The following is a 27,245-nucleotide window of genomic DNA, read 5'->3' as shown; positions in this document are numbered from 1 at the left end:
AGATTAGTCCAAAGGACTAATGGACCACAGCTACCAAGGCCTCCACCAGACTGAATCCAGTACAGCTAGATGGTGCCCGGCTACCACCACTGATTGCTCTGACCAGGATCACAACAGAGGGTTCTGGACAGAGCTGGAGAAGGATGTAGAACAAAATTCTAACACACACACGAAAGACTGGATTTGCTGGCCTGAAAGAGACTGAAGAAACTTCGAGAGTATGGCCCCCAGACACCCTTTTAGCTCAGTGGTGAAGTCACTTCTGAGGTTCACCATTCAGCCAGGGATTGGACAGCCCCATAAAACAAAACGGGACTAATGAGGCACAGCAGTCCAGGGACAAGGACTAGAAGGCAGAAGGGGACAGGAAAGCTGGTGACAGGGAACCCAAGGTTGAGTAAGGACAGTGTTGACGTGTAGTGGGGTTGTTAATCATTGTCATAGGGCAACATGTGTACTAACTGCTTAATGAGAAAAACTATTTTGTTCTGTAAACCTTCATCTAAAGTGAGAATAGCAGCAGAACTAGAAGAGCGTATTCGATGTCACTGAACTGTGCATGTAGAAATTTTTGAAAAGGTGTATCTTTGGCTATGTATATTTTCACCAAAAAAAAAAAAGGTCGAGAAGGGAGAGGGTTGACATGTCGTGGGGTTGTTAACCAATGTCATAAAACAATATGTGTACTACTGTTTAGTGAGAAACTATTTGTTCTGTAAACCTTCACCTGAAGTACAATTAAAAAAAAAAAAAAATTCTAACTCACCAAAAAAGAAAGACCAGACTTACTGGTCTGACAGAGACTGGAGAAACTCAGAGAGCATAGCCTCCGGACAACCTTTTGACTCAGTACTGAAGTCACTCTTGAGGGTCACCCTTTAGCCAAAGATTAGACAGGCTCATAAAAGAAAACAAGACTAAATGGGCACACCAGCCCAAGGACAAGGACGAGAAGGCAGGAGGAGACAGGAAAGCTGGTAATTGGGAAGCCAAGGTGGAGAAGGGGAGAGTGTTGACATGTTATGGGGCTGGAAACCAATGTCACAAAACAATGCGTGTATTGTTCAATCAGAAACTAGTTTACTCTGTAAACATTCATCTTAAGTACAATTTAAAAAAAAATTAAAAAAAAAGTGTGAAGATCTGATCCTGCTTTGATGGACATAAGCTAGAGCAAGAACACTGTAAGATCTAACCCCTGGATATAAACAGGGCTGCTGCAGCTGACATTACACTTTCGGATGGCACTCTTGTGGCTCAATCCAAAGAGATGTCTCTCCAGGAAGGGACAGATGAGAATCAGAGATGTCTATGGTCCTGGATAAACCACTAACAACATATCCAGTGTAAGTCATGTGCACCTATCCGTTGCCATCAAGTCGATTCCGACTCATGGCGACCCTGAAGGACAGAGTAAAACTGCCCCAGAGAGTTTCCAAGGCTGTAATCTTTACAGAAGCAGACTGCCACATCTCTCCTCTGTGGGGCAGCTGGTAGGTTTGAACCACTGACCTTTCGGTTAGCAGCCAAAGGCTCAACCACTGTGCCACCAGGGCTCCTTCATGTGTACCTAGAGGGGAAGAAAGCCTGAACTGGGAATCTCCACCCTGTGCTAAGTTGGGGGGGGGGTAGGGGGGAGGAGGCAAGGGAACAGAGGCTAAGCCATTTCCATCTTTACTCCTTTTTTCCCTACACCACCATTACTTCTTTTTCTTTCTTAAAGTGCTTGGTGTAAAAATGTGTTTAATATGGTAAACTATGCAGGTAGGCTAGAAAGAACTGAAAGGGAAACTCAGAAGCAATTTTGCAACATCAATATTGTTTTCTGCTAATTAAATATAAATTAGAAAACTACAAAAATTAGACATGGAGTTATAAGATATAGCTACCTATTAACAAAAATACTAGTATATCATACTATCAATCTCCACAACATAACATTTGTACCAACTTCTAATGTTCTAAATAAGGGGAATATTGTTAAAAGAATGGGAAGTACTTTTAAAGATTTCAAAGCATAACTGTTTAAAACTGTTTTTATAGCCAAGCGTGCCTACCTAAAGAGACCCTTTACTGACCAAAATTACAAGATCTATGTTGTTGTCGTTAGGTGCCGTTGAGTTGGTTCCGACTTATAGCAACCCTACATACAACAGAACGAAACACTGCCTGGTCCTGCGCCACCCTCACAATCGTTGTTACGCTTGAGCCCATTGTTGCAGCCACTGTGTCAATCCATCTTGTTGAGGGTCTTCCTCTCTTTCAATGACTCTCTACCAAGCATTATGCCCTTCTCCAGGGACTGATCCCTCCTGATAACATGTCCAAAGATGAAGTCTTGCCATTCTTGTTTCTAAGGAGCATTCTGGTTGTACTTCTTCCAAGACAGATTTGTTTGTTCTTTTGGCAGTCCATTCAATATATATTTGGCAGTATATTCACTGTTCTTTGCCAACCACAATTCAAAGTCGTCAATTCTTCGGTCTTCCTCACTCATCGTCCAGCCTTCCCCTGCATATGAGGTGATTGAAAACACCATGGCTTGGGTCAGGTGCACCTTAGTCTTCGAGGTGACATCTTTGCTTTTCAATGCTTTAAAGAGGTCTTTTGCAGATTTGCCCAATGCAATACGTCTTTTGATTTCTTGACCAGCCGGAAAATGGAGGAGTTATACTTCTAAGTGCAGTTGCCATTTTCTGAGATAGCTGGTGTGCTGGGCCTACCCTCTACACTAGGACATTTGCCAATGTCTGTAGACATTTTTGGCTGTCTCAACTTGGGGGGAAGGTGCTACTGGCATCTAGTGGGCAAAGGTCAGGATGCTGCTAACATCACATGATGCACAGAACAGTCCCCCAGAACAAAGATCTGGCCCAAAATGTTAAGTGTGCCGAAGTTGAGAACCCCTGCTCTATACCATCAAAACCTCTTTCTACATATTTGCAGAAACTGAATTTCTGGAAAACTGGTAAAATGAAGAGAGGAGGGAGGGACTAATGGTAGTATAGGCGTAGGTGCAGAGATTGCATCACGGTCTAGTGAGCATTATGAGATGAAAACTAGTAGGAATTAAGCCTGAGTTGTACAAAATCAGCCTGCCTTCCAGCTATACGTGTGAGATGGAAATTCAACTATCATCCAAATTAGTGATAAATGAGCCAAGGGCAATTCCCATAGTGTTCAGATAGCTTGCATAAGTGTATGTAAAAGATACATTCTCAAATATGCCAAGGTTCAAAAGACATATCATCGTGTACACTTTTCGGAAAAAAAAAATTACTTGAGCCCTAGCTCCAGCTGGCCAAGACAGGACTCAAAATTAAGAAATAAAAAATGGAGGAGGTTTGGGGAGCAAAACTTAGTAACTCAGTTTAAAAATGTGTTGTCAGTTGGATAGGACAGCCCAGAAATAAAGCATGGCTCTGTAATACTTCCTTCAACTATTCCTAACCCAGTGTAAGAAAACTGTTGGGAGTCACATCTGCTTCACAATTTGGACGAACACTTAAAAGAACAAATGCTGGTGCAATCATTACATATTTGGGACAAAGCTTGGAGAATTACTAAACAAGTTTGTTTGTTTGTTGGGTTTTTATTTTTCTCCCTAACATGAAAGAAAAGTTTCAGAGAGGTTGTAGTCATTTTTTATTGCCAAGTAATTCAAGTAGGTAATTTTCTGCATCTTTAAAATGAATACTGAGTGACTATGGTCACTGTGATTTTTTTAAATTGGTAAAGATGAATATTTCGTTGATACTAATTATAAACAAGCTCTTGTCATTTTTTCCATCTAGGATGTATAAATATTCATTAGTTAATAATGCTTAAAAATCAGTATGGGCTCAAATGGGTTAAAATGTATTTATATAAACACACAAATAACCTAAGCATAGAAAAAAGATGGAAGCAGTATGTTAACAATGATTATATCTGGGTAGTAGATCTCTAGGGGCTTTTTTGTTTTCTTCTGTATACTGTACTTCTCTGTACTTTCCAAAGTTTCTATAAGAAGAATGTATTTTTTTAATAAAAATTTTTAATCCACATATACAATATTATATATACCCATAACTAGTGTATAAAAAATGCACAGGGAAAAGATTAGCAGGAAATGAACTGAGGTAGTCTTTCATTCATTCGTTCATCCAACAGATACTTATTAAGTATCTACTATACCAGAAGCCCTGGTGGCGCAGTGGTTAAGTGCTTGGCTGCTAACTGAAAGGTTAGTGGTTGAACTCACCAGCTGCTCTGTGGGAGAAAGATGTGTCAGTCTCCTTCCATAAAGATTACAGCTTTGGAAACCCTATGGGACAGTTCTACTCTGTCCTATAGGGTTGCTATGAGTCAGAATTGACTCGACAGCAACGGGTTTTTTTTTTTTTTACATACCAGGTATTGTGCTGGGCATTGGCCATTGAAGGGTATTGAACACGGTTCTTCCACGCACAGACTTTGGGTGTTTTTCTTCCTCCTTCTCTTTTTACTTCTTAAAAGTTTTGTTAATACGTTTTTACTTTTAAAATAGGGGAGCATTATATTTATTTTTAAAATATAGAGTTATAGTTCAGAAAGGAATAGGTTGGTATAACTGACTGTGAAGATGCATTCTAATAGATAAGCTTTTGAGATATTCACATATTTTGAAGTAATGTTGGTATTCACCATGAAGGCTTCAACCTGTCCCTCGTAAAATTCATTTTTTTAGCAAACAGAAGATATGACTCTAAGAAAAAAATTATTTTTATTAGTTAAGATTTTATATTCACTTCAACATCTACCTGTCTTACTATAAATATTTGTACTGTTTTGAATAGGAAAACTTTTTGGATAAGTTTATTTAATATGTTTTTTAAATATCATAGAGATCAAGTTTTTTTTTCCCCATAGCAAGAGTTTTGCAGTAATAAAAATATAAAAAATATAGGTTGCAAAATGAATTTGAATTTACATAAATATACATTATCTATACAATGTCTTTTTGTGAAAGAGATTTACTTTGAGATTTCTCTTTTTCACTCTTTTTTTTCTGTTTTTCTTCTGCTTGTTTTTCTAAATACTCTTTAAGGAGATGGTTCAGCTGTGGTTCGCATTGGCTTGCATGTTGCAATCCATCTTCTCGTCCTGAAAAAGATACAAAATATGAGATACCTGTTACCCATTGCCATTGAGTCAATTTCAACTCATAGTGACCTTAAAAGATAGAGCAGAACTGCCCCGTAGGGTTTCCACGGAGTGGCTGGTGGATTCAAGCTGCCAACATTTTGGTTAGCAGCCTGAGCTCTTAACCACTGTGCCACCAGGGCTCCAAGTAAGAGATAATGGTCCCATATTATTATTATTTCAAACATCTCCCACAATGGCAAATTTAGTGCTGTTCCTGTTCAAACCTCCCCAAGCATTAACCCTAAAAAGTCAGTTTTAATTCAAAATGCTTAAATTAAAAACATTTTCATTTTACCTTCACAGTGTTGGATCACACGTCCCCATAGTCGATTTTTTCTCAAACAGGCTAAATTTCCGACGATCAATAAATGCCTCCTTCCTCTGGTCAATGCAACATTCATTCTTTTTTCTGAATCAATGAATCCTACTTGTCTTGTCCTTACACAGGACAGAATAATGATCTCCTTTTCAGCTCCTTGAAAAGCATCCACTGTGGACACCTGGACAGCTTTAATATTGGAATGATCAAAGTCCACAGCACTGAGTAAATGACAAAGCTGTAGAGGAAAGAAGATACGGATCAGGCAATGCAGGGATCATGAAGAACTTACACCTCTGAACCTATGCATAGCAACCATTTTAATTTACCTAATAGCGGATACTTTTCATTTTATGACTCATATAGATTTACCTAGTTTCTAAGATGACAATGAATTCAATATTAATTATGAAATGAAATAAAAAATGATTACTTTTGCATTGCTAGGAAGCGCATTTGGATGTGCTAATTTAGAGCTGATAAACTAATAACGAAAATGATGAAAACTACTAAAAAAAAAAGAAAATCTAGTTAGAAGAAATTGGCTCGTGTACATTCATATCTGGTACATATCCTTGATTTACTGATAAAATTTAATAATAATGAAAGAACATTTTGGAAAATAGAGATTCCATCTGTCCCAAAACACAAAGCACACACCATATTTTCCTTCCTCTAATTTGTTTATTTGAGTTTTTGCCCCAACAGCTGTAAACTGAATTTAATTAAACCTTGCTAGGTTTTACATTTAATTATACAGAAAAAAAGCCAGACCAGACAAAAATCAGAATGTTTCTCTTTTATTTAATACATTATTAACTATCACCCTGAAGGTTTTCCAAAAACCAAACAAAACTGCACAATGTAATATTAAACATTATAATATGTAAATGTAATATGTGATAAATATTATAATGTGTATTACAAACCTTGTACATTTGGGATTTGTATAATGTTATCACCCCAATCATAGAGCCCGCTACTCCACTTGCAATCAGTGATTGAATCAGCTTGAGTGTAAAAGCAGCTTCTGCCACATTATGAAAGCTGTTATCTCTTTCAATCTGGAAGAAAAAACAGATCCTAAATTATATTTCCCAGAAAGGCTAGAGGAAGACCAAGTAAAATCATACAAACAACAACAATAAAATTAAACCAGAAAATTAAATGTGTTCAGTGCCATCAATATTAATGTCATTTACCTGTTCAAGTCCTTTGACATTATAGAAACACAGGGTTGGTAGCCATTCCAATAAAGGGCTCCTCTCTGTTTCTGAAATGCCATTCATGAGGTTTCCTTCATAGAACAGATCGTTAGCAACCGTACTGATTGCAGGATGACAACGGTATTGGGTTCTCAGCAGAACTGGCTTGTGACCCTAAGAAAGTTAAATACAGAAAAATAAGAAAGGAAAATATGACATTTTTTTCCTTTATGGAAAGGAAAATGGTAATATTCTAAAATTTAAAAATATTGCCAGACTGTGCTCCTAGGAGATAAATTATAACCATAATAGAATAGATTATATATAAAAATCATTTAAAAAAGAAATTACTAAAAATATTTTCATAGTAAACTATTATTACACTAGAAAATTATAAAACATGCCAAATTTGAGACGTATCATCTAATAAGTTTGGCAATTAACATTATGTTTTCATAATCTATTTGGAGTTGGCCTAAGACCAAATTGAAAAGAAATCTTTAAAATAACTAGAAAGTGCTGTTGATAATTCATCAATTAACTTTCCTTCTTGGGTATAAGCCATTTTTCATTCAGGGTCTTCAAAGAAATTTCAGATTTTGTTAATGCATCATAAAATCCAAGTTCCAGTTACTTTATGGCTCTTTTTGATCATGTTCTTTATTTCCAAAAAGTTCTGTAGTATTACTAGAACATTTTGGATAAAGACAAGGTTCTCTAATAATACCTACATACATAATAAAATGCAGGATTAATGATCACATGGACAAAATACCTTCTATGGGACAAAAGGATAACAAGAAAAATCAATTCTCAGCTATCAGTTACTCTTTAGGGCATACATTTGTGGATAAGTCTCAGTCAGTGAGCATTTAAACCTCTGAGAAAAAGCTTTAGTAAAAAATGCTCAAAGGATCGTTATTTATACTTAGAAACAACTAACGTCCAATGTTAGAAAAATTAAATTGATGATGAAGTTCAAGACACCCAGATGAATAAAGAAGCTCAATACTGAATCTACTCAAATATAGAACTAATTAATTACAGGCAGTCCCTGAGTTATGAATGTCTGACTTATGGACAAATCGTACTTAAGAACGGACTCTACCATAAAGCCTACTATATTAAAAATATGAGTTAAATACATACGATGGTTCATAATGACAAAGCACGCACTACTTTGTGACGTTCATGAAAAACCCTGTGCGGTTTGGAAGTATTTAAGTGTTTTATATGCATGGAAAAGTAAAATAGATTCTATATACTAAGATAAACATTTGACTAACTGACGCTAAATAATAACCATACGTACCAGTTCCGACTACCTACAAATCTGACTTAAAAAAAGACTTAAGAACGGATCTCAAATTCGTAAGCTGGGGGGCTGCTTGTAATTCTAAATAATTGTACAAACTATGGTTTTAAAACAGAAGGTATATGTTATAAACTCAGAGAGTACAAAAATAATAATGATGTAACCAACAAAATAGGAACTTGGGAGGGGATAAGAAAGATGAGAAAGAAGCGCGAGAGTGCAAATGTCTCTGCATTTCTGAGCAGGGAAATCATTCCGTTCTATCTACAGTCTTCTGTTAAGGGGATATTTTAGGAATCACTATCTCTTATGGATGAAGAAACATTTACTTGAGATTTAACAATTCTTTTAGTTTCACTTTAGTTTCTCTTCCTCTGTTAAAAAACTATAGATTATTGAAAGATCAAACAGCAAAATAACTCCTTAAATGCAATTTAAACTAAAAACCATGATAAAGTTTCTCTTTTTGCAAAAGTTTTTTTTATAGTTCTTTTGGCTGGAACATTTTAATCTTCTTTTTTACAAAAATAGCTTGACTTAGATTATTGCATCGAAACAATAGAAATAATGAATGTATAACAAATTGTGGTATATACACACAAGGGAATGTTATTCAGCCACAAAAAAAGCAATGAAGTACTAGTACATGTGAATGAACCTCAAAATAATTATGCTAACTGCTTAACGGGTACAGGATTTTATGCTGGGGTGATGAAAATGTTTTGGACCTAGACAAAGTTGGTGGTTGCACAAAACTCTGAATGTGCTAAATGCCACTGAATTGTTCACTTTAAAATGGTTAATTTAATGTTAATGGATTTTACTTCAACTGGAAAAATAGTAATAATTAAGTTTTAAAATTTTTAAAAATCTGAAATAGAGCTCCACAGCTGTGCTGGTTTTGGGGATGGATGATTGACATTGAACTCACTGATTCATTTATCTATCATCTTAGAAAACATGTCGTTTTTTCAGTGTAAGAGCAAAAGCAATATACTCATCACCCATTAGTGAAGTACACAGGGAAAATATTCTTGATCAAGGGGTGCTCAATTTATGTGTTCTACTTATCTTTAAGATGAGTACTTTCTAAACAACTCTGACTTTTATTATTTTCATCTCTATCAAGCTATACAGTGTGTAATCAATAAATGATAATTCTGTATGAATTTAGCAGCATGTACCATCAAGCAAAGTCGATCAAAAAGAGTCTGTTCCAATCCATTTTCATGAGCAGCATCAGAACCCTGAATAGTAGGAGGCAGCTGTTTGGGGTCCCCAACAAGAATCAGCTTTTCACATTCAAACCTATAAACAGAATTTTGAAAATCAATCTAGGTAACGAAAAAAGGGGCATTTACAGCAATGTTTTCCAAAATATTAATAGATTCCAAATAATTTTAATTCCATAAAGTATTCTGTGAACTAAAAAGGCTTAATAGTACTAGTAAGTGTATTAAAGACTTTGAGAAGTTATGCAGTAAAGAAACCTATACATAACTTCATTTTTCCCATAAAATCTATTAAGTACTCACTGCTCCTGCATACAATGAATATTTCACAGAACACACTTTGGAAAACACTGATTATTAGAATTCAAAGACTCTTAGAATTAAAAAATTTCTTACAAGCCATTTAGCTTAAACTCTTGTCTTAGAGATGAAGTAAATTAGGCTTGGAGGGGCTAAACATCTTTCTAAACAGCAGCCAGATATAGTGGGAAAAGTCCAAGTTTTATACACAAACCTACATGCAAATCTCGGCTCTACTATATTCTGTGGACACAGAAAGTTATTTAATATTTCCAAGGTTCAGTATCCTTATCAGTAACCTGGAGGTAATAATACCTTGCATGGCTGTTGTAAGGATTTAACGAGGTATATAATGTGTTTAGCATACATTAGGTGCTAAACAAGTATTCCCCTAGCCTCCACTCTGGGCCTGGCACTTCTCAACCTCTACCTCCTAAGTAGGGTGACCAACTCGTCCCATTTTTCCCAGGGCCATCTCAGTTTTAAAACTGAAAGTCTTGTGAGTGGGAACCCTCCAAGTCCCAGGTAAACCATGACAGTTCACCCCCTACTCGCTTGTTAACTGGGGACAGAAAAAGGATTAGAACTCAGGCCTGCTGGTCTATTACTCTTTCCACTACCTTTGCGTCAATAAGAGATGATTTAACACGATACTCCAATTTGCTGGGACAGTTTAGAAGATCTCAAAGTCTTCTAAATTTTATGTGACAAACTTTCATTTTCAACTGTTTTTCATTTATATACTTTCATAATCTAAAAATTATTTTCAGAATCAAAACACTAGAATTATATCAAGGTAAGGGGACTGAAGGACATTCTTCAAGAGCGTTAGGTCCTCAAACCACGACTAAATAAGAAGGAACCTTTAATCTAGTTGAAAAATCTGCAAGGCCTTACTTAGAATCCTGGCATTAGGGCTATTTAAGGCTTTAAGGATTATGAGGCCCAAATGTGTAGACTGGGACCTAAAAAATTTTGATACAGTAACTAAAAATTCTCTCTGTAGTCTTCTTTTTAAAAATCAGTTTAGTACCTGAGTTGCTAAAAATTCCTGGAAAAGTTTAGTAAGAAACTAAACTGAGAAAATATTTGAAGTAATTGTGATATCTGAGTGTCTTTGGGAAAAGAACCTTTGATGTTACCTTGCAATAGGAAGGAGAGAAGTTGGTTCAGTTATTTGACTACACTCATCCAGCACAACTACAGGAAATTTAAGATCATTCAAGCATGGGAATGGGCACGCTGCACAGGTAACTCCAACGATGCAAACCTATATTACAACAAAAATGTTATTAACAACTATTAAGAGAAAATAAGAGAACATATTTACCAAAGAAGTTATACGCTAAATAAAGAAACAGAGCTACTCCTAATGTAATTACTGGAAATCATAAATCACAGGTCACTTACCTCTACATTTTCATTATTCCCACATATAAAATGGAAATAATATAGGCTACTTAAACCACAAGCACATTAATAACAACAAATAAAAGGTGTATTTTGATTTTCAGAATGGAAGTATTACAATATCAAAGATTAAAAAAGTATCATGGATGGCATACATATTTTATCCTTCCAGATGATGCTGAATAAATACAACATGCATTAAAGCAATGTAGGCCGGTGTTCTCAACAAAGACCACTGAATATACTAATAATTGTCCTTTGCTTAACCTTCAAGCACACCTGTATTTTAATTTACTTAAGAAGGTAAAGATGTCAATTCCAAACATGAGTAAATTAAAGTGTACTTACAGTCTGTAAGTGCATTTAACTTTCAATAGCCTTAAATATTATAGTAGAAGGCCATCACTCTCAAGGTAAAAAATCTGATAAAAGTTAATATTTAATCTCTGGAATCAGATATAAACAACAGGAAAATCTATGAATTTTCTAATTGGATGTGGTCATTAGCCTAATAGCCTACTGGCTATATATATGTGTGTGAATACACACACACACACACACACACACGCACACACACACTCTCTTCTAACAATCTAAAGATAATTACACTTCTTAGTAGCAAGGGCAGTCCATACAAACTGACCATATCATTTCTCAACAAATGTGATTAACAAAAATATGCTTTATGAATTAAATACTGCCTCCAAATAGCCTGTGAAATAATAAACAGCTTACTTTCTTTCATCATAAATAGCATTCATCACATACAATAGCCCTCTATCAGTTAACTTATCCGTTTTTAGTTAAAAACAAAAACAAAGATCCTGAAGCCATATTTACATTAGAACTTCGTTTGTAAACACTGAGTTTTGAAAAATGACCCAGCAGAGGACACCCTTGTAAAAATATACATTGCTCTTGGTATTGCTCTGAAATATCATTTATTATCGAATTTCTGGTAATGATATCTTATAAAAACAGCCTTAGAATGAGAACCCTAGAGTTATGAATCAGGAAGCAATTTTTTTTTGTTTAGAGAAATAGCTAATACAAGAACCCTAAAGAACTATATTTTTGGGATTCTAATTGCAAGAGATTTTATTAAGTAGTAATTAATGATGAAGTATTTTTTAAAACTGGTTTTATTGTAAAGACATTTCATTTTAGGAATTACTGTTGTCAGGTCTGAATGCCTTCTGATTTTAGAACCTTGGAAATTTGTTACAGAAAATGTAAAAAAAAATTTCCTCCAAAATAGCTTTCATTTGTGGACAGGTGACAGTAATGAGCAATAGATTATGGTAACTGGGCTTTCATTTAAAAATTTTCAAAGAAACCATCAACAGTTATTTTAACATATCATTGGTATGTTAAATGATAAATAAGCATATTGGTAAGTAGTTTACATAAATGACTAATTTGTATCTATTGAACACAGTCAAACTAAGCCCTTTTGGATTTAGTTGGGGAGAGAGGAGTACAGAGTTAACCCTATAACTCAGATAACAGAAAGCTAATCTGAAGCCCTGAGGACTTCTAGAACCAAAATTTGGAGGCCTGTTATACATTGGATCATCATTTCCAATTCCTCATTCCCTCCCTGTTTTTTAAGCATATACACACTAACATCTTTTGCTGTATGACTTTGCAATGCCTCCCACCACAGAAGTAGGTAAAGTATATTTCCCTGCCCCACTGATGTCGGGCTTGACCATGTGACCTGTTACGGCAAATGGAATGTTACGGGACATGATATGAACAGAAGCTTTAAATGTATCTGTGTGATCTGGTCTGCCCTCTTGCACTTCTGCCATCTACAGAAGACCATCATACCACAGGCAGCTCTTCTCAGAATGACAGATCTGACCTTTAGCTTCAAGCCAAGTCACCACAGCTGGCCTGTAGAGTCATAAAGTTTGTTGTTAAACTACTGAGATTTTGTTTGTTAAGCAGCATTATTTCAGCCATAGTGGGTCAATACAGGGTCCCAGGCAGGTTGTTCTTTCCGAATCTTTTGCAGAAAGTGACCAATGTCCATTTAGTCCAAGAAGCCAACAACTCTCTTTTCCTCCAACCCCATATTTTCCCCCACGCTCTCCTTTCCTAGAAGGAAGCTAATTGATTTCTTTCTCTCCTACCAGCTGATGCCTAGGCTGCCCTGATCAGAACTTGATGAAAGGGATGAGCTACTTGTATAGCCTGGGATCCTTTGTGCCCAGTCTTGGCTTCCAATACCTGGAAGAAAGGGTCTCTAAGCTTCCTGGATTCTTGGCTATGGGAAGACCCTAAGGCTCGACTTTCTAGGACGCCATCAAAAAAAAATTTCACTTGGAAATTTTGCCTAGAGCCAGACTCTACCTTCCTCTATTTCTCCTAGAATGCAGCCAAGTTTCATTTAATCTGCCAGAATCTAGCCCCACCTCTCACTTTCCTCTGCAAGCCTATAAAAAGAATATGAAAATAACGAGGAGAAAAAGGCCAAGTTAAGGTGAGGTGGATCTGTTCACAAATTTGAAGAATGTTTTGCAACAAACATAAAATGCACTGGATAGACTATATTCAAGGATACACATGCACACACCTTAGTTGACTTTGAGTTATCATAATAGTTTGTTTTATTTAAAAGTAATATTCTTCCCTCAGTAGGAATAAAGAAACTCTGAACAGTATATATAATTTAAAAAAAAAAACTGAAGCTCCGTCTCCATACCTGCTTCAGCAGAGTTCTGTTGGTTCCCAGTTTATGCTGCTCAATACTTTTTCTCACATAAACTCTTTCCACAGGAGTCAGGTCTTCTTTCATTAGTGCATGTAGTTCTTTTAATTGTTCACTTTCATTTTCTGAGCCAGCATGCAAGCTAAAAAGATAATTATGTAAATGAATATCCTTTATTCCATTTTTGTAACATAACAAAAAAGTGATGATTTTTCTAAATCAACCAAGAGAAAGGCTTTTCTGCTCTTCTTCAGAAACCAAACTTAAGGTAAGTTATATAAAATTATTATAATTCTCTGAACATTCTGTGAATTTTGGAATTTAGCCTTACTTACCTATAAGGTAAAATAGGCTTGGCAATCTTCCTAACACTCCCAACTCTGATAAACTTTTCAAATCCAAGACTGAGAAGCCTTTAAAGAAAACAAGTTAATGTAAATTCTGATTATTTAGAAAATAGACTATAAAAGTTTCATATAATATTTATGTTAGTAAAATTAATTTTGTGTAACAGAATATTTTAGAGCTATATAATTCATCACAAAATGTCTAATCTCAAAGGAAATGCAATGAAGCCGAAGGATTTTTAGAGACTGCATGTTTTTAGAGAATTAAAATAAATTTAGAGAATAAAATAAACTTAAAGAATTAAAGTAAATATATATTACGTTGAGGGCCCATGCTCATAAAATAGCAATGTTAGTATTTATCACAAATAAAATTGCCCCTAAAGGTGTAATAATATGAGAAACAATAAAACCAGTTGCTGTAGAGTGAACGCTAACTAATGGCAACCCCATGTGTCAGAGTGGAACTGTGCTCCACAGGGTTTTCCATGGCTGACTTTTGGGAAGTAGATCACCAGGTATTTCTTCAGAGATGTCTCTAGGTGTACTTGAACTTCTAACTTTTTGGTTAATAGCCAAGTGCGTTAACTGTACCACCCAGGGATTGATAACTGGGCGCCACTGAGTTTACTCCAACTCACGGCAATCCTAATAGCTACCATATATTTCGCATCCAAATTTATTAGGAAGAGTGCTAGGCTCTTTACATACATTAATCTCACTTAATACTCACAATAGCTCTGCAAGATATCTCATCTTAGGAATGAGAACACTGAAGCTCAGAGATGAGGTAATTTTGTTGTGGTCACATTGCTAACAAGTGGAGTAACCATGATTCAAAGTCAGGCAAATCCATCTAACTCCAAAAGCTATGATCATTCCTCTATATTAGGGGCTTTGTGAAGAAGAATTCTCACCTACCCTTCTTCTTACATATCTTACAGCTCTAGCTCTACGCTAGGAATAGGAACTCAGTGAATACCTAGTCCTCTAAAACATCTACCATCACAAAATAAGAATTTAAAGTGTTGGAGAATTAAAGAAACTATAGCCCTCCAAAGGCCCATAGATGGTGCAAATGGTTTGCTACTAACCTAAAGGTTGGCAATTCAAATCCACCTAGTGATGCCATGTAAGAAAGGCCTGGGGATCTGCTTCTGTAAAGTTTAAAGCCAAGAAAACGCCATGGAGTGCCGATCTACTCTGAAGCACATGGGGTCACCATGAGTCAAAACTGACTCAACAACAATGGATTTGGTTTGGTTTGTTATAGCCCTCCAAACAGTTTTCCAAAATAATTTTGAAGCAATTTATTTAGTGTCAATACCTGAATATATTTCAATTTTTGCATTTTACATTCTCATGTTAGAGAAAAGTCAGCTACTTTTCATTCTGAAATACTAGTTTACATTTTTTTAATGCAATTCTGTGTTAAATCTGTAATAACAGCGGGTACAGTATCCCTACTGTACTACAACCATTAGGTAAAAAGTATGCATAGTTACCCATGTTCTTTCATTTCTTCTCAAGAAACTCTTTTTTCTACCCTGTCTATTATAATCTAGAATACAATGCCTAATCGCACAACCTTTATGGAGGGTAATTTTGCAAAGTACGATAAGGGGCTTAAAAATATTCTGATCTTTTACTCCAGGCCTAGGACTGTTTCTTAAGGGAAGACTTAGAAATGTGGATAAAGATTTATGTTTAAGTATTTTATGACAATAAAATATTATTATTTATATTGGCAAAAATTTGGAAAGTACTAATCAAAGATTGCTTAATTAAAGTATGGTATAATCAAATCATTGAACATAATAGAGCTATTAAAAATTATGAGTTCTAAGAAGATTTCAGACCTTAAAGAAATAATCTTTAAGTAAAAAAAAAAAGCAGGACACAATATACATATTGTTGAATCCTAGTTTGGAAAAAAAAATTGTATGTGTGTATGTCTGTATAAAAAAATTGTAGTAAGAAATATAATATTATCTGTAGAGTCTGCATATTTTCTAGCCTAAGCATTAACTTATATGATTATAAATATTAATTTCTTAAAAGCCTAGATTTATAAATAACAGATTGTTTCTCCTAGTCAAACTTTGTCATTTAGGTTGAAATTCAGAAAATTAAACTGGAATATTGGTAAAACATTATGTAATATTTTGCATTTTTAATAAAATCTTACATGATCACAAACATTTGACAACTGTAAAACAGATTACTATTGCCTTCTTTGGATCCTTCCTATTAAAATAAAAAGCATAATTTAATTTTTTTAGCTATTTTACTATTATGTGTTCATACAGGCAAATGGGTAAGAGACTGACCTATAACTGTTCTGGAATTTGATTTTAGCCTTACTTATAAGGTAATAGACCCAAGACTCTGGGGTCAGACACAAAGGACTTTATTACTCATACCACAGAAAGCAGCATGAACATCAAAGTATTTGTATTGGTTTTTCTTGCCCCCCAACCCCAGGTCCCAAGGGGAGATGTAGAGGGCCCAGATGGATGCCAGCCCATGCAGTGGGGTGCATTACAGGAAAGAAACACTGAGCTTGGAGATCCATTACTTTCATAACAACCAAGCCTGCTGTTTGTCCTGGAGGGAGACATTACCTCATTTCTTAAAGTTGTTTGCTGTGAACACAACCCTGAGAAACGTCACAGCTAAAGAGCCCTGGTCCAGTAAAGATTACTACAGCCTAGGAAACCCTAGGAACCCTGGTGGCATAGTGGTTAAGAGCTCGGCTGCTAACCAAAAGGTCAGCAGTTCGAATCCACCAGCAGCTCCTTGGTAACCCTATGGGGCAGTTCTACTCTGTCCTTTATGGTCACTAAGAGTCGAAATTGACTTGATGGCAACAGATTAAAGAGTAGTCAGGGTCTTGCATTCTTAGCATCCCAAATGGGATGCTCAGGGCCCACAGAGAATTGTCTCCACTGATAATCCACCTCTCAGCCCTACGTGTTAGTGGCTAAACTCAAATTTTTACATGAGTACCCCATGCTTGTGACAGAATTGTCAGGTTTGGTATTTTATTTTATCCTACTCACAAACTAACAAGTTAGCCTATTACTGTTTCATGGATGCTGTCAGAAGACATGAGATTCCTGGTTCAGAGACAAAGGCCTTGCATTCTTGGCATACCCAGCAAGAATGTGCATAGACACTCAGGGCCCATGGTGGATTGCTTCTCCCAACAATAACCTAAAAAATATTAACTCCTTAAATACACTTGCTATACCTACCCAAGAAGTACTCTGTCAACAGCTACATTAGTGGAAGAAGAAATCAGAACTTTCCACGGTCTTGCATTTCCAACTGTAGAAGCTTTACTCTTTTCAAATAGCTGTACGAAGAATAAAATCACCACTGCCAGCAAATAACTCTTTCCTGCTCCAAAAACACCTAATTATTTGAAAGGAAGGGGAAAAAAATAAGTCACTGAAGGATTTTAAGTAATGGAATTGACTTTATTGACTGATCTACATTTTAGAAAAACTACTTGGATGATAATGTGGAGAAAGGAAAAGCTAGAGGTAAATCAATTAGAGTACCAATTATCAATTGTGTAAAATAGTCATAACCAAATTACATGCTAACATTTACTAAGTGCTTCCCATATGCCAAGTACCTTTACACGTTTTAACTCATTTAATCATCCAACCCTCTAAGGTAGATGCTATTACTATCCTCTCATTTTATAGAGTACAAAATTAAAATTAAGAGATAAGTAACATGGCCAAGATCATTGTTGTTGTTAGCTGCCACTGAGCTGGACCCTGACTCGTGGTGATCCCATGCACAAAAGAATCAGATTGTTGTGATCCACAGGGTTTTCATTAGCTGATTTTCAAAAGTAGATCACCAGGTCATTCTTCCTAGTCTGTTTTAGTCTGGGTCACCAGTAAAACCCCTTAAGCATCATAGCAACACACATGCCTCCACCAACAGACGGGCAGTAGCTGTGCTTGAATTGCACTGGCCAGGAATCAAACCCATGTCTCCTGCACAGAAGGTTAAGAATTCTACCACTGGATCACCACTGCCTTTGTCCAAAATCATACAGCTAATAAATGATAGAGCAAGGATATAAATCCAGGATTCTAGATCTAGAGGCCACACTTTTACTCACTGGGCCACATGGAGGTACGATGAAGGCCCAGATTGAGGTGGTGCAAGTGAACTGAAGAATAGCGATAAGAAAGATGGGTAGAAGCTAGAAGGGACACTTCTCAGTGACTGATCTGATGGTGGTAGATAAACAATAAGAAAGGAAGGAAGGGGACTGAGAGCAAATCACCCAGTCCATAGAGAAAGAAAATCTAGGCTGACTCCCAGGTGTCCAGCATGGTCTATAGGGCGGATTTGATGAAATTCCTCAAAATAGGGCAAAAGTAGGATCAGCTTTGAGATGGAGGTCTGTGAGAAGAAGTGGGACTTGTGGAGGTTTGAATTCAAAGTACTAGATATGTTCTGGTGGACACATCAGGGCAATTACATATACTTGATTTGGAGTGACGAAAAAAATCTGGCCCAAGATTTGATGTGGGCACTGTTATGGGGTATGATGTGACTGGACAAAATCCTGGGTGTAGATGAGATTAACTGCTCAGTGAGTTTGTTTAGAATAAGAAGAGGACCCAAGAAGGAACTATGAGGGAAAGAAGACTAACATTTAAGAAATGAACCAAGCAAGAAACCATGAAGTAGACTGACAATGAGAAACAACAAACTAGAAGGGAATCATGTTCTTCCAGGTAGATTAAGGAAGAATAATTTCAAAGAGAGAGGAGTCAACAGAAAAAGATCAAGTGAGGTAACATAGTTTAAAAATTTGATACTTCTGGAGGTGAAGCCAAGATCGCAGAGTAGTCAGATGCTTCCATGGTCCCTCTTACAACAAAGACCCGAAAAAAAAAGTTAATTGATTATATATGACAATCTAGGAGCCCTGAATATCAAAGGCAAAGTTGAGGATTCAGACTGAGTGGCAGGGGGACAGACAGACGGTTCAGAAGCAGCGAGGAGCTGCCAGAACTGACCTGGCAGGAGTCGGTGCCCCGTGGGCTGGATCGGATGGTATGTGTAGTGACGTTAGCAGTGGCGTTTGGGACCCATTTTCCACATTGGGAGAGACAGAGCAGCGGAGAGTCTGCTCAGGCGTCCAGAGCCAGTGAAAAGTGGCGTCCAATCAGCAAAAGATAAGTATATACATTTACCCTACCGTGTGGATCAAAAAACACCCCATTTGGGAAGACCCTCTCTCCCATTTACCTCTTCCCTCACTGCTCTGCACTGGGTTCCAGGCTGGTTTCAGTGACTGCTGCTTCCCCTGGGCCGGAAGTAGGAACTTTCATGCACCCTGAGCCATTCTCCCAGCCTTGGAGAGGGAATAAATAAACAAATAGGAAAAAATAATCTGCCAGCTCCCCTAAGCTGGGAACTCAGGGCAGGCACAGCTCCTTTGCCGACGCACAGCCATGAGGGGTCCGTGAACTTTGAATGCCTTTCACCCCTGCATAGACCTGTGTGGGCGCATTTCAACAGCGTAGGCCCTCATTACCACAGTACAACAGGGTATATACTTGAAGCCTAACTTTACTGTATCAGCTGTATGGTGGAGAGGCAGGTTCGTGATATTTGATACCACTCTGCCCATTAAGTAGAATCCTCACATACCCATATCAGGGGCCTGAGGACTGGTGGCTCCATCCATGCTACCTAGCCACCTGCAACAGGGTTCCAAGAATAAGTGGTGCCTCCTAGTCCTTACAGCCAGCAGTACTGGGTGCCCACAGGCCGGCTGCAAAACCCACCCAACTACGTACTGTAGGGAACAGGGACACGCTTTCCACCCAGACACTCGGGGGCAGCTGTCAGCCCCCTGCCTTGCTCAGCATATGACTCCCTACTAAGCCAGACACCTGTGCCTACTCCAATCACCCCTGCCCATCTAGGACTGTAGGTGAGAGCCTGCACCACACACTTGGTGACCGATTATTTGGACACCTGAGCTGAATCCATAAAAGAGAAGTAAATGGACTCCTGGGCTCACATACCTAGTAACAGATCTAATCACCCTGTGACAAGACGTTAGAGCTTCAAAGGTGCCAATAATCAAACTAGCTCACACGAGCAGCCTATTTGGGCATATAAAAACAAAACAAGAAGCAAGGACACAGTAACCAAACAAAATAAATAAATATAATAACTTACTGATGGCTCAGAGACAACAGTCAATATCAAATCACATAAAGAGGCAGACCATGATGGCTTCAGCGAGCTCCCAAAGCAAAGAATCAAGAAATTTTCCATAGGAAGAGAACTTCTTGGAATTACTGGAGGTAGAATACAAAAGATTAATATACAGAACTCTTCAAGAGATTGGGAAGGAGATCTTGCAAAATGCAGAACAAGCAAAGGTACACACAGACAAAACAATAGAGGAACTTAAGAAGATTAGAGAAGAGCATAATGACAAATTTAACAGGCTGCAAGAATCCATAGAGAGGAGGCGGAGCCAAGATGGAAACAACCAAGGTGCCTATCAACGGACAAATGGACAAACAAGTTTATGGTATATTCACAAAATGAAGCACTACGCAACGATAAAGAACAATGATGAATCTGTGAAACATAACTTGGAAGAATCTGGAAGGCATTATGCTGAGTGAATGCAGTCAGGTGCAAAAGGACAAATACTGTATAAGACCACTATTACAAGAACTCAAGAAAATGTTTAACCACAGAAGAAAACATTTTTTGATGGTTACGAGGGTGGGGCAGAGGGGAGAGGGTATTCACTAACTAGAGAGCAGACAAGAATTATCTTAGGTGAAGGGAAGGACAATACACACTACAGGGGAAGTCAGCAAAACTGAACTAAACCAAAGCTAAGAAGTTTCCTGAATACAACCAAATACTTCCAGAGACGGAGTAGCAGGGGTGAGGGTCTGGGGACTGTGGTTTCAGGGGACATCTAGCTCAGTTGGCGTAACAAAGTTTATTAAGAAAATGTTCTGCATCCCACTTTGATGAGTGCCATCTAGGGTCTTAAAAGCTAGTGAGCAGCCATCTAAGATGCATCAATTGGTCACAATCCACCTGGAGCAAAGGAGAATGAAGAACATCAAAGTCACAAGGAAAATATTAGCCCAAGAGACAGAAGAGGCCACATAAACCACAGACGTCATCACCCTGACACCAGAAGAACTAGATGGTGCCCGGCTACCACCAATGACCACCCTGACATGGAACACAACAGAGAGCCCCTGATGGAGCAGGAGAAAAGTAGGGTGCAGAACTCGAATTCTAGTAAAAAGACCAGACTTAATGGTTTGACTGAGACTGGAGGGACCCTGGAAGACACGGCCCCCGGACTCTCTGTTAGCCCAAAACTAAAACCATTCCCGAGGCCAACTCTTCAGACAAAGATTAGACTGGACTATGAGCCACAAAATGATACTCATGAAGAATGTGCTACTTAGCTCAAGTAGATAAATGAGACTAAATGTGCAGCAAGATGAGAAGGCAGAGGGGGTCTGGAGCTGGTTGAATGTACATGGGAAATCCGGGGTGGAAAGGAGGAGCGTGCTGTCACAGTATAGGGAGAGTAACTGGGGTCGCATAACAATGTATGTATAAATTTTTGTATGAGTGACTAACTTGAATTGTAAACTTTCACTTAAAGCACAATAAAAAAAAATATTTTTTTCTGGAGGAAGAGAATTTCTTGGAATTACCAGAGGTAGAATACAAAAGATTAACATACATAACTCTTCAAGAGATCAGGAAGGAGATCAGGCAAAATGCAGAAAAAGCCTAGAAACACACAGACAAAGCAATAGAGGAACTTATGATTAGAGAAGAGCACAATGACAAATTTAACAGGCTGCAAGAAACCACAGAGAGACAGCAATCAGAAATCCAGAAGATCAACAATAAAATTTCAGAATTATACAACTCAATAGAAAGTCATAGGAGCAGAACTGAGGCAATGAAGTCAGAATTAGTAAGACTGATGATAAACCACTTGACACCAACTTATCTGGGGGAAAAATCAGATGAAAGAATTTAAAAAAATGAAGAAACCCTAAGAATTATGTGGGATTCTATCAAGAGAAATAACCTACGAGTGACTGGAGTACCAGAACAGAGGGGGACAACAGAAAACATAGAGAGAATTGTTGAAGATGTGTTGGCAGAAAACCTTCCTGATATTGTGAAAGATGAGAAGGTATCTATCCAAGATGCTCACTGAACCCCATATAATGTAGATCCCAAAAGGAAGTCACCAAGACATATTATAATCAAACTTGCCAAAACCAAAGATAACGAGAGAATTTTAAGAGCAGCTAGGGATAAACGAAAAGTCATCTACAAAGGAGAGTCAATAAGACTAAGCTCGGATTACTCAGCAGAAACCATGCAGGCAAGAAGGCAATGGCATGACATATACAAAGTCTTGAAGGAAAAAAATTGCCAGCCGAGAATGATCTATGCAGCAAAAGTGTCTCTCAAAGTAAGCATTTCCAGATAAACAGAAGTTTAAAGAATTTGTAAAAACCAAACCAAAATTATAAGGAATACTAAAGGGAGTCCTCCGGTAGAAAATCAATAACATCAGATAACAACCCAAGGCTAGAAGTACAGAGCAACCAGATATAAACCCAAATGGGAAGTCACAAAAATAAATCAAAGCTAAACCACTGAAAATAGGGAAACAGAGACACCAATATGTAAAAGACGACAACATTAAAACAAACAAGAGGGACTAAAAAATGTAGTCATAGATCTTTCATAGGGAGAAGAAGTCAAGGCAATATAAAGAAATAAAAGATTGGTTTAAACTTAGAAAAATAGGAGTAAATATTAAGGTAACCACAAGGGAAACTAATAATCCTACACATCAAAATAAAAAACAAGAAAAACATGAAGACTCAGCAAATACAAAATCTACAATAATGAAAAAAATGAAAAGAAAATACATAAAGAAAACCGACTCGGCACAGAAAATTAAGTGGAACAAAGAAACTGTCAACATCACACACACACACAAAATTCATCAAAATGACAGCACTAAACTCATACCTATCAATAATTATGCTGAATGTAAATGGACTAAATGCACCAATAAAGAGACAGAGAGTGGCAGAATGGATTAAAAAAACACAATCCGTCTATATGCTACCTACAAGAGACACAACTTAGACTCAAAGACACACATAAACTAAAACTCAAAGGATGGAAAAAAATATATCAAGCAAACAACACTCAAAAAAGAGTAGGAGTGGCAATATTAATCTCTGACAAAATATACTTTAAAATCCACCACAAGGGATAAGGAAGGACACTATATAATGATTAAAGGATCAATAACCAGGAGGACATAACCATAATAAATATTTATGCACCCAGTGATAGAGCTCCAAAATACATGAAACAAACTCTAATAGCATTGAAAAGAGAGACAGACAGCTCCACAATAACAGCAGGAGACTTCAACACACCACTTTCAGTAAAGGACAGAACATCCAGAAAGAAGCTCAATAAAAGACACAGAAGATCTAAATGCCACAATCAACCAGCTTGATCTCATTGACATATACAGAACACTCCACCCAATAGCAGCCAAGTATACTTTCTTTTCCAATGCACATGGAACATTCTCCAGAATAGACCACATATTAGGCCACAAAGCAAGCCTTAACAGAATCCAAAACATCAAAATATTATAAAGTATCTTTTCTGACCATAAAGCCATAAAAGTAGAAGTCAATAACAGAAAAAGCAAGGAAAAAAAAAATCAAACACATGGAAACTGAATAACACCTTGCTCAAAAACTACTGGGTTATAGAAGAAACCAAGAAAGGAACAAAGAAATTCACAGAATCAAATAAGAATGAAAACACATCTTACCAGAACCTTTGGGACACAGCAAAAGCAGTACTCAGAGGTCAATTTATAGCAATAAATGCACATATCCAAAAAGAAGAAAGGGCCAAAATCAAAACATTAACCCTACAACTCAAACAAATAGAAAGAGAGCAGCAAAAGAAGCCCATGGGCACCAGAAGAAAGGAAATAATAAAAATTAGAGCAGAAATAAATCAAATAGAGAATAGAAAAACAATCAAAAGAGTTAAAAAGACCAAAAGCTGGTTCTTTGGAAAGATCAACAAAATCGATAAACCACTGGCCAAACAGACAAAAGAAAAACAGGAGAGGAAGCAAATAACCCAAATAAGAAATGAGATGGGTGATATCAAAACAGAATCAACTGAAATTAAAAGTATCATAACAGATGTCAGATGGATGGTAGTAAAAGTGAATACTAGAAAGATGTTTACCTGTGTTTTATTGACTATGCAAACACATTCAGCTGTGTAGATCACAACTAATTGTGGATAACATTGTGAAGAATGGGAATTCCAGAAGACTTAATTGTGCTCATGCGAAACCTGTACATAGACCAAGAGGCAGTTGTTTGAACAGAACAAGGGGATACTAGGCATTTTCAAATTAGGAATGGTGTGCATCAGGGTTGTATCCTTTCTGTATGCTGGGCAAATAATCTGAGAAACTGGGCTATATGAGAAGAATGTGGCATCGGGATTGGTGGAAAACTCATTAACAATTTTCAATATGCAGATGACACAACCTTGCTTACTGAAAGTAAAGAGGACTTGAAGCACTTATTGATGAAGATCAAAGACTGCAGCCTTCAGTGTGGATTACACCTCAACATAAAGAAAACAAAAATCCTCGCAATTGGACCAAATAAGCAACATCATGATAAACTGAGAAACGACTGAAGTTATCAAGGATTTCATTTTACTTGGATCCACAATCAATACCCATGGAAGCAGCAGTCAATAAATCAAACGATGTATTGCATTGGGCAAATCTGCTGAAAAAGACCTCTTTCAAGTGTTGGAAAACAAAGATGTCACTTTGAAGATTAAGGTGTGCCTGACCCATGCCATATTTTCAATCGCCTCATCTGCATGCAAAAGAATTGATGCCTTTGAATTACGGTGTTGGCGAAGAATACTGAATACACTGTGGACTGCCAGAAGAATGAACAAGTTTGTCTTGGAAGAAATACAACCAGAGCGCTCCTTGGAAGAGAGGATGGCAGACTTCACATCATGTACTTTGGACATGTTATCAGGAGGGACCAGTCCCTGGAGAAGAACATCATGCTTGGTAAAGTAGAGGGTCAGTGAAAAAGAGGCAGACCTTCAACAAGTAGGATTGACACAGTGGCTACAACAATGGGCTCAGACATAGCAACGCTTGTTAGGACTGTGTAGGACTGTTCTGTTGTACATAGGGACACTATGAGTCAGAACCACCTGGACGGTACCTAACAATGACAACAACAACACATTATAAAGATGATGGTACTAGTTAGTTAATGCCAATTTTATAAAACAAGTGTTTTTTTGTTTTTTTTTTAAAAAAAGAATAGGTCCAAACTTAGGAAAGTTGGAAAAAGAGGGCAGGACATTGAAGGGAGTTTCTGTTATGAACTCTATTTCCTGTTTTAGAAGCAAGATCAATTTCAGAGACAGAGTGGGGCAGGGGCAAGGATGAGTTCATGAGAATGAAAAGTTTGGAATAGCTTCTGTGAAGGATAGAAGAGTGAGCTACTAGGAATTAATAAGAGATTTTGCTGATCAGAATTGAAGTCTACTCCAATAGAGCAAAACACAGACATCTCGATCAAATCTGGGTATCTCATGTATAACGTTACACATTCATCAGACATGCTGCCAATTCTTTCCGTTAAGGTGGTCAGATCTGATCACAACTCAGCTAACAGTTTACTGAAGTGGGTTCAGGTTCAAAAAAATCTACTTAGAGTTATTCTGGAAACTTAACTAGGAAATTGCAAAGCAGCAGAGCTTACATCAAAATTTATTACAGCTATTTTCTTTCTTGCTTCTTACCATGTATGATTGTGATAGGGAGGGTAGGGGTTCGTAGTTCCTCCGCTTCAGCACTTTCGTGTGATGTCATCATCTGAGCTATTTGAATTAGAGCTGTAGCTTGGTCCTTGTTTAACTTGTGCACCTGAATTAACTCACTAGCTAACTGCAGTGATGTTCCTGGGCTTAGTTCAAATTTTGTGTTGGCATTTGTGAAGGCTGGTGGGATAAATTTTCTTTTATTGACTCTCTTGTTGTTAACTGTAGTTGGTGAAGACCTAGGAAAAAAGTGGTAAAAAAAAGTCAAAGAAAAATGAGGGGCTTCTGAAATGTTAGTAAATTCATTCATTATTTAGCCTTCACTTTATAAGCCTCACAGAGAACATTTTTTAAAGAGCAGAAACGGATACTTACTCCAATTTGGAGGAGGATGGGAGAAGAGAGAACTAACATTTGTTGAGTATCTACTATGTGTTAGCACTATGCTAAGCATTTTATATGCTATTTGATGTAATCTTCACAATAACACTATGAAGTAGTCAATTATCCCAAATACAGGCACGGAAATGTTCTTTTTTTCCCCCAAAAAAGCACACAGCTGATAAGGGGTGGACTGACATCAAAGCCCATGCTCTATTATGCAAAGCTGACATAGATAATTAATATAGCTTCTATTTCAGGTAAATCTACATTAAATAAATTGGTTTTATTTGTATTTCTATAAAGACTGAATTAATTTCAAAGTGAATAAATAACATAATGGAATCGTAAGGATATTTACCTTTTTACATAGGTTTTCATTATGTGAGAAAAATGAAACAAGATAGGTAATAACATTCTAAATTAGAAAATATACTTTTTCTATCATTTTAATGCATTTAATATAATATCACTTATAATTTTTTAAACAAGAACATGGTGCTTAAGAAATTTAAAATGAAACATAGGTTTCATCATTAAGATTAATACTAATATACACACTGGATTCAAGCTGTAAACTGCTTCCTTAAAATGTTAAATATTTGTGGTATAAAAATACACATGCATAAAAAATAAAATCAGTAGTCAAAAGATCCTTAAGAAATTATCCCTTGACAAAGTATAAAACTTTGCAGTAACATTTATTAACCTAGACCACAATGACTAGATAAATAAATAGATAGGGACAAGGAAAGAAAGATGGGAAATATTTTTTTTTTTTTAATATTTTATTGTACTTCAGGTGAAGGCTTACAGAACAGATAGTTTCTCATGTAACAGTAACACACATGCTGTTTTATGACATTGAT

The 27,245-nt window shown here is 36.9% G+C and overlaps 1 protein-coding gene across 1 annotated transcript in view; it reads right to left on the bottom strand.

Moving 5' to 3' along the window:
* Nucleotides 1-4,785: 4,785 nt before the first annotated feature.
* ZGRF1 (zinc finger GRF-type containing 1) overlaps nucleotides 4,786-27,245 on the bottom strand; it is a 96,186-nt gene continuing 73,726 nt past the window's right edge. Inside the window, exons 21-30 of the mRNA XM_023740216.1 lie at nucleotides 25,978-26,234; nucleotides 17,268-17,427; nucleotides 13,999-14,076; nucleotides 13,658-13,805; nucleotides 10,680-10,807; nucleotides 9,190-9,313; nucleotides 6,688-6,864; nucleotides 6,415-6,549; nucleotides 5,462-5,723; nucleotides 4,786-5,124 (exon numbers count right to left, since the gene is read on the bottom strand). Coding sequence (XP_023595984.1) covers nucleotides 4,967-5,124; nucleotides 5,462-5,723; nucleotides 6,415-6,549; nucleotides 6,688-6,864; nucleotides 9,190-9,313; nucleotides 10,680-10,807; nucleotides 13,658-13,805; nucleotides 13,999-14,076; nucleotides 17,268-17,427; nucleotides 25,978-26,234 — 1,627 coding nt within the window. The 3' untranslated portion in view covers nucleotides 4,786-4,966. The remainder of the gene's footprint in view (nucleotides 5,125-5,461; nucleotides 5,724-6,414; nucleotides 6,550-6,687; nucleotides 6,865-9,189; nucleotides 9,314-10,679; nucleotides 10,808-13,657; nucleotides 13,806-13,998; nucleotides 14,077-17,267; nucleotides 17,428-25,977; nucleotides 26,235-27,245) is intronic.

The sequence above is a fragment of the Trichechus manatus genome, unplaced genomic scaffold (genome assembly GCF_000243295.1).
Source record: "Trichechus manatus latirostris isolate Lorelei unplaced genomic scaffold, TriManLat1.0 scaffold00150, whole genome shotgun sequence".
Classification (NCBI taxonomy): Eukaryota; Metazoa; Chordata; class Mammalia; order Sirenia; family Trichechidae; genus Trichechus; species Trichechus manatus.
This window is presented reverse-complemented; position numbering and strand designations above follow the sequence as displayed.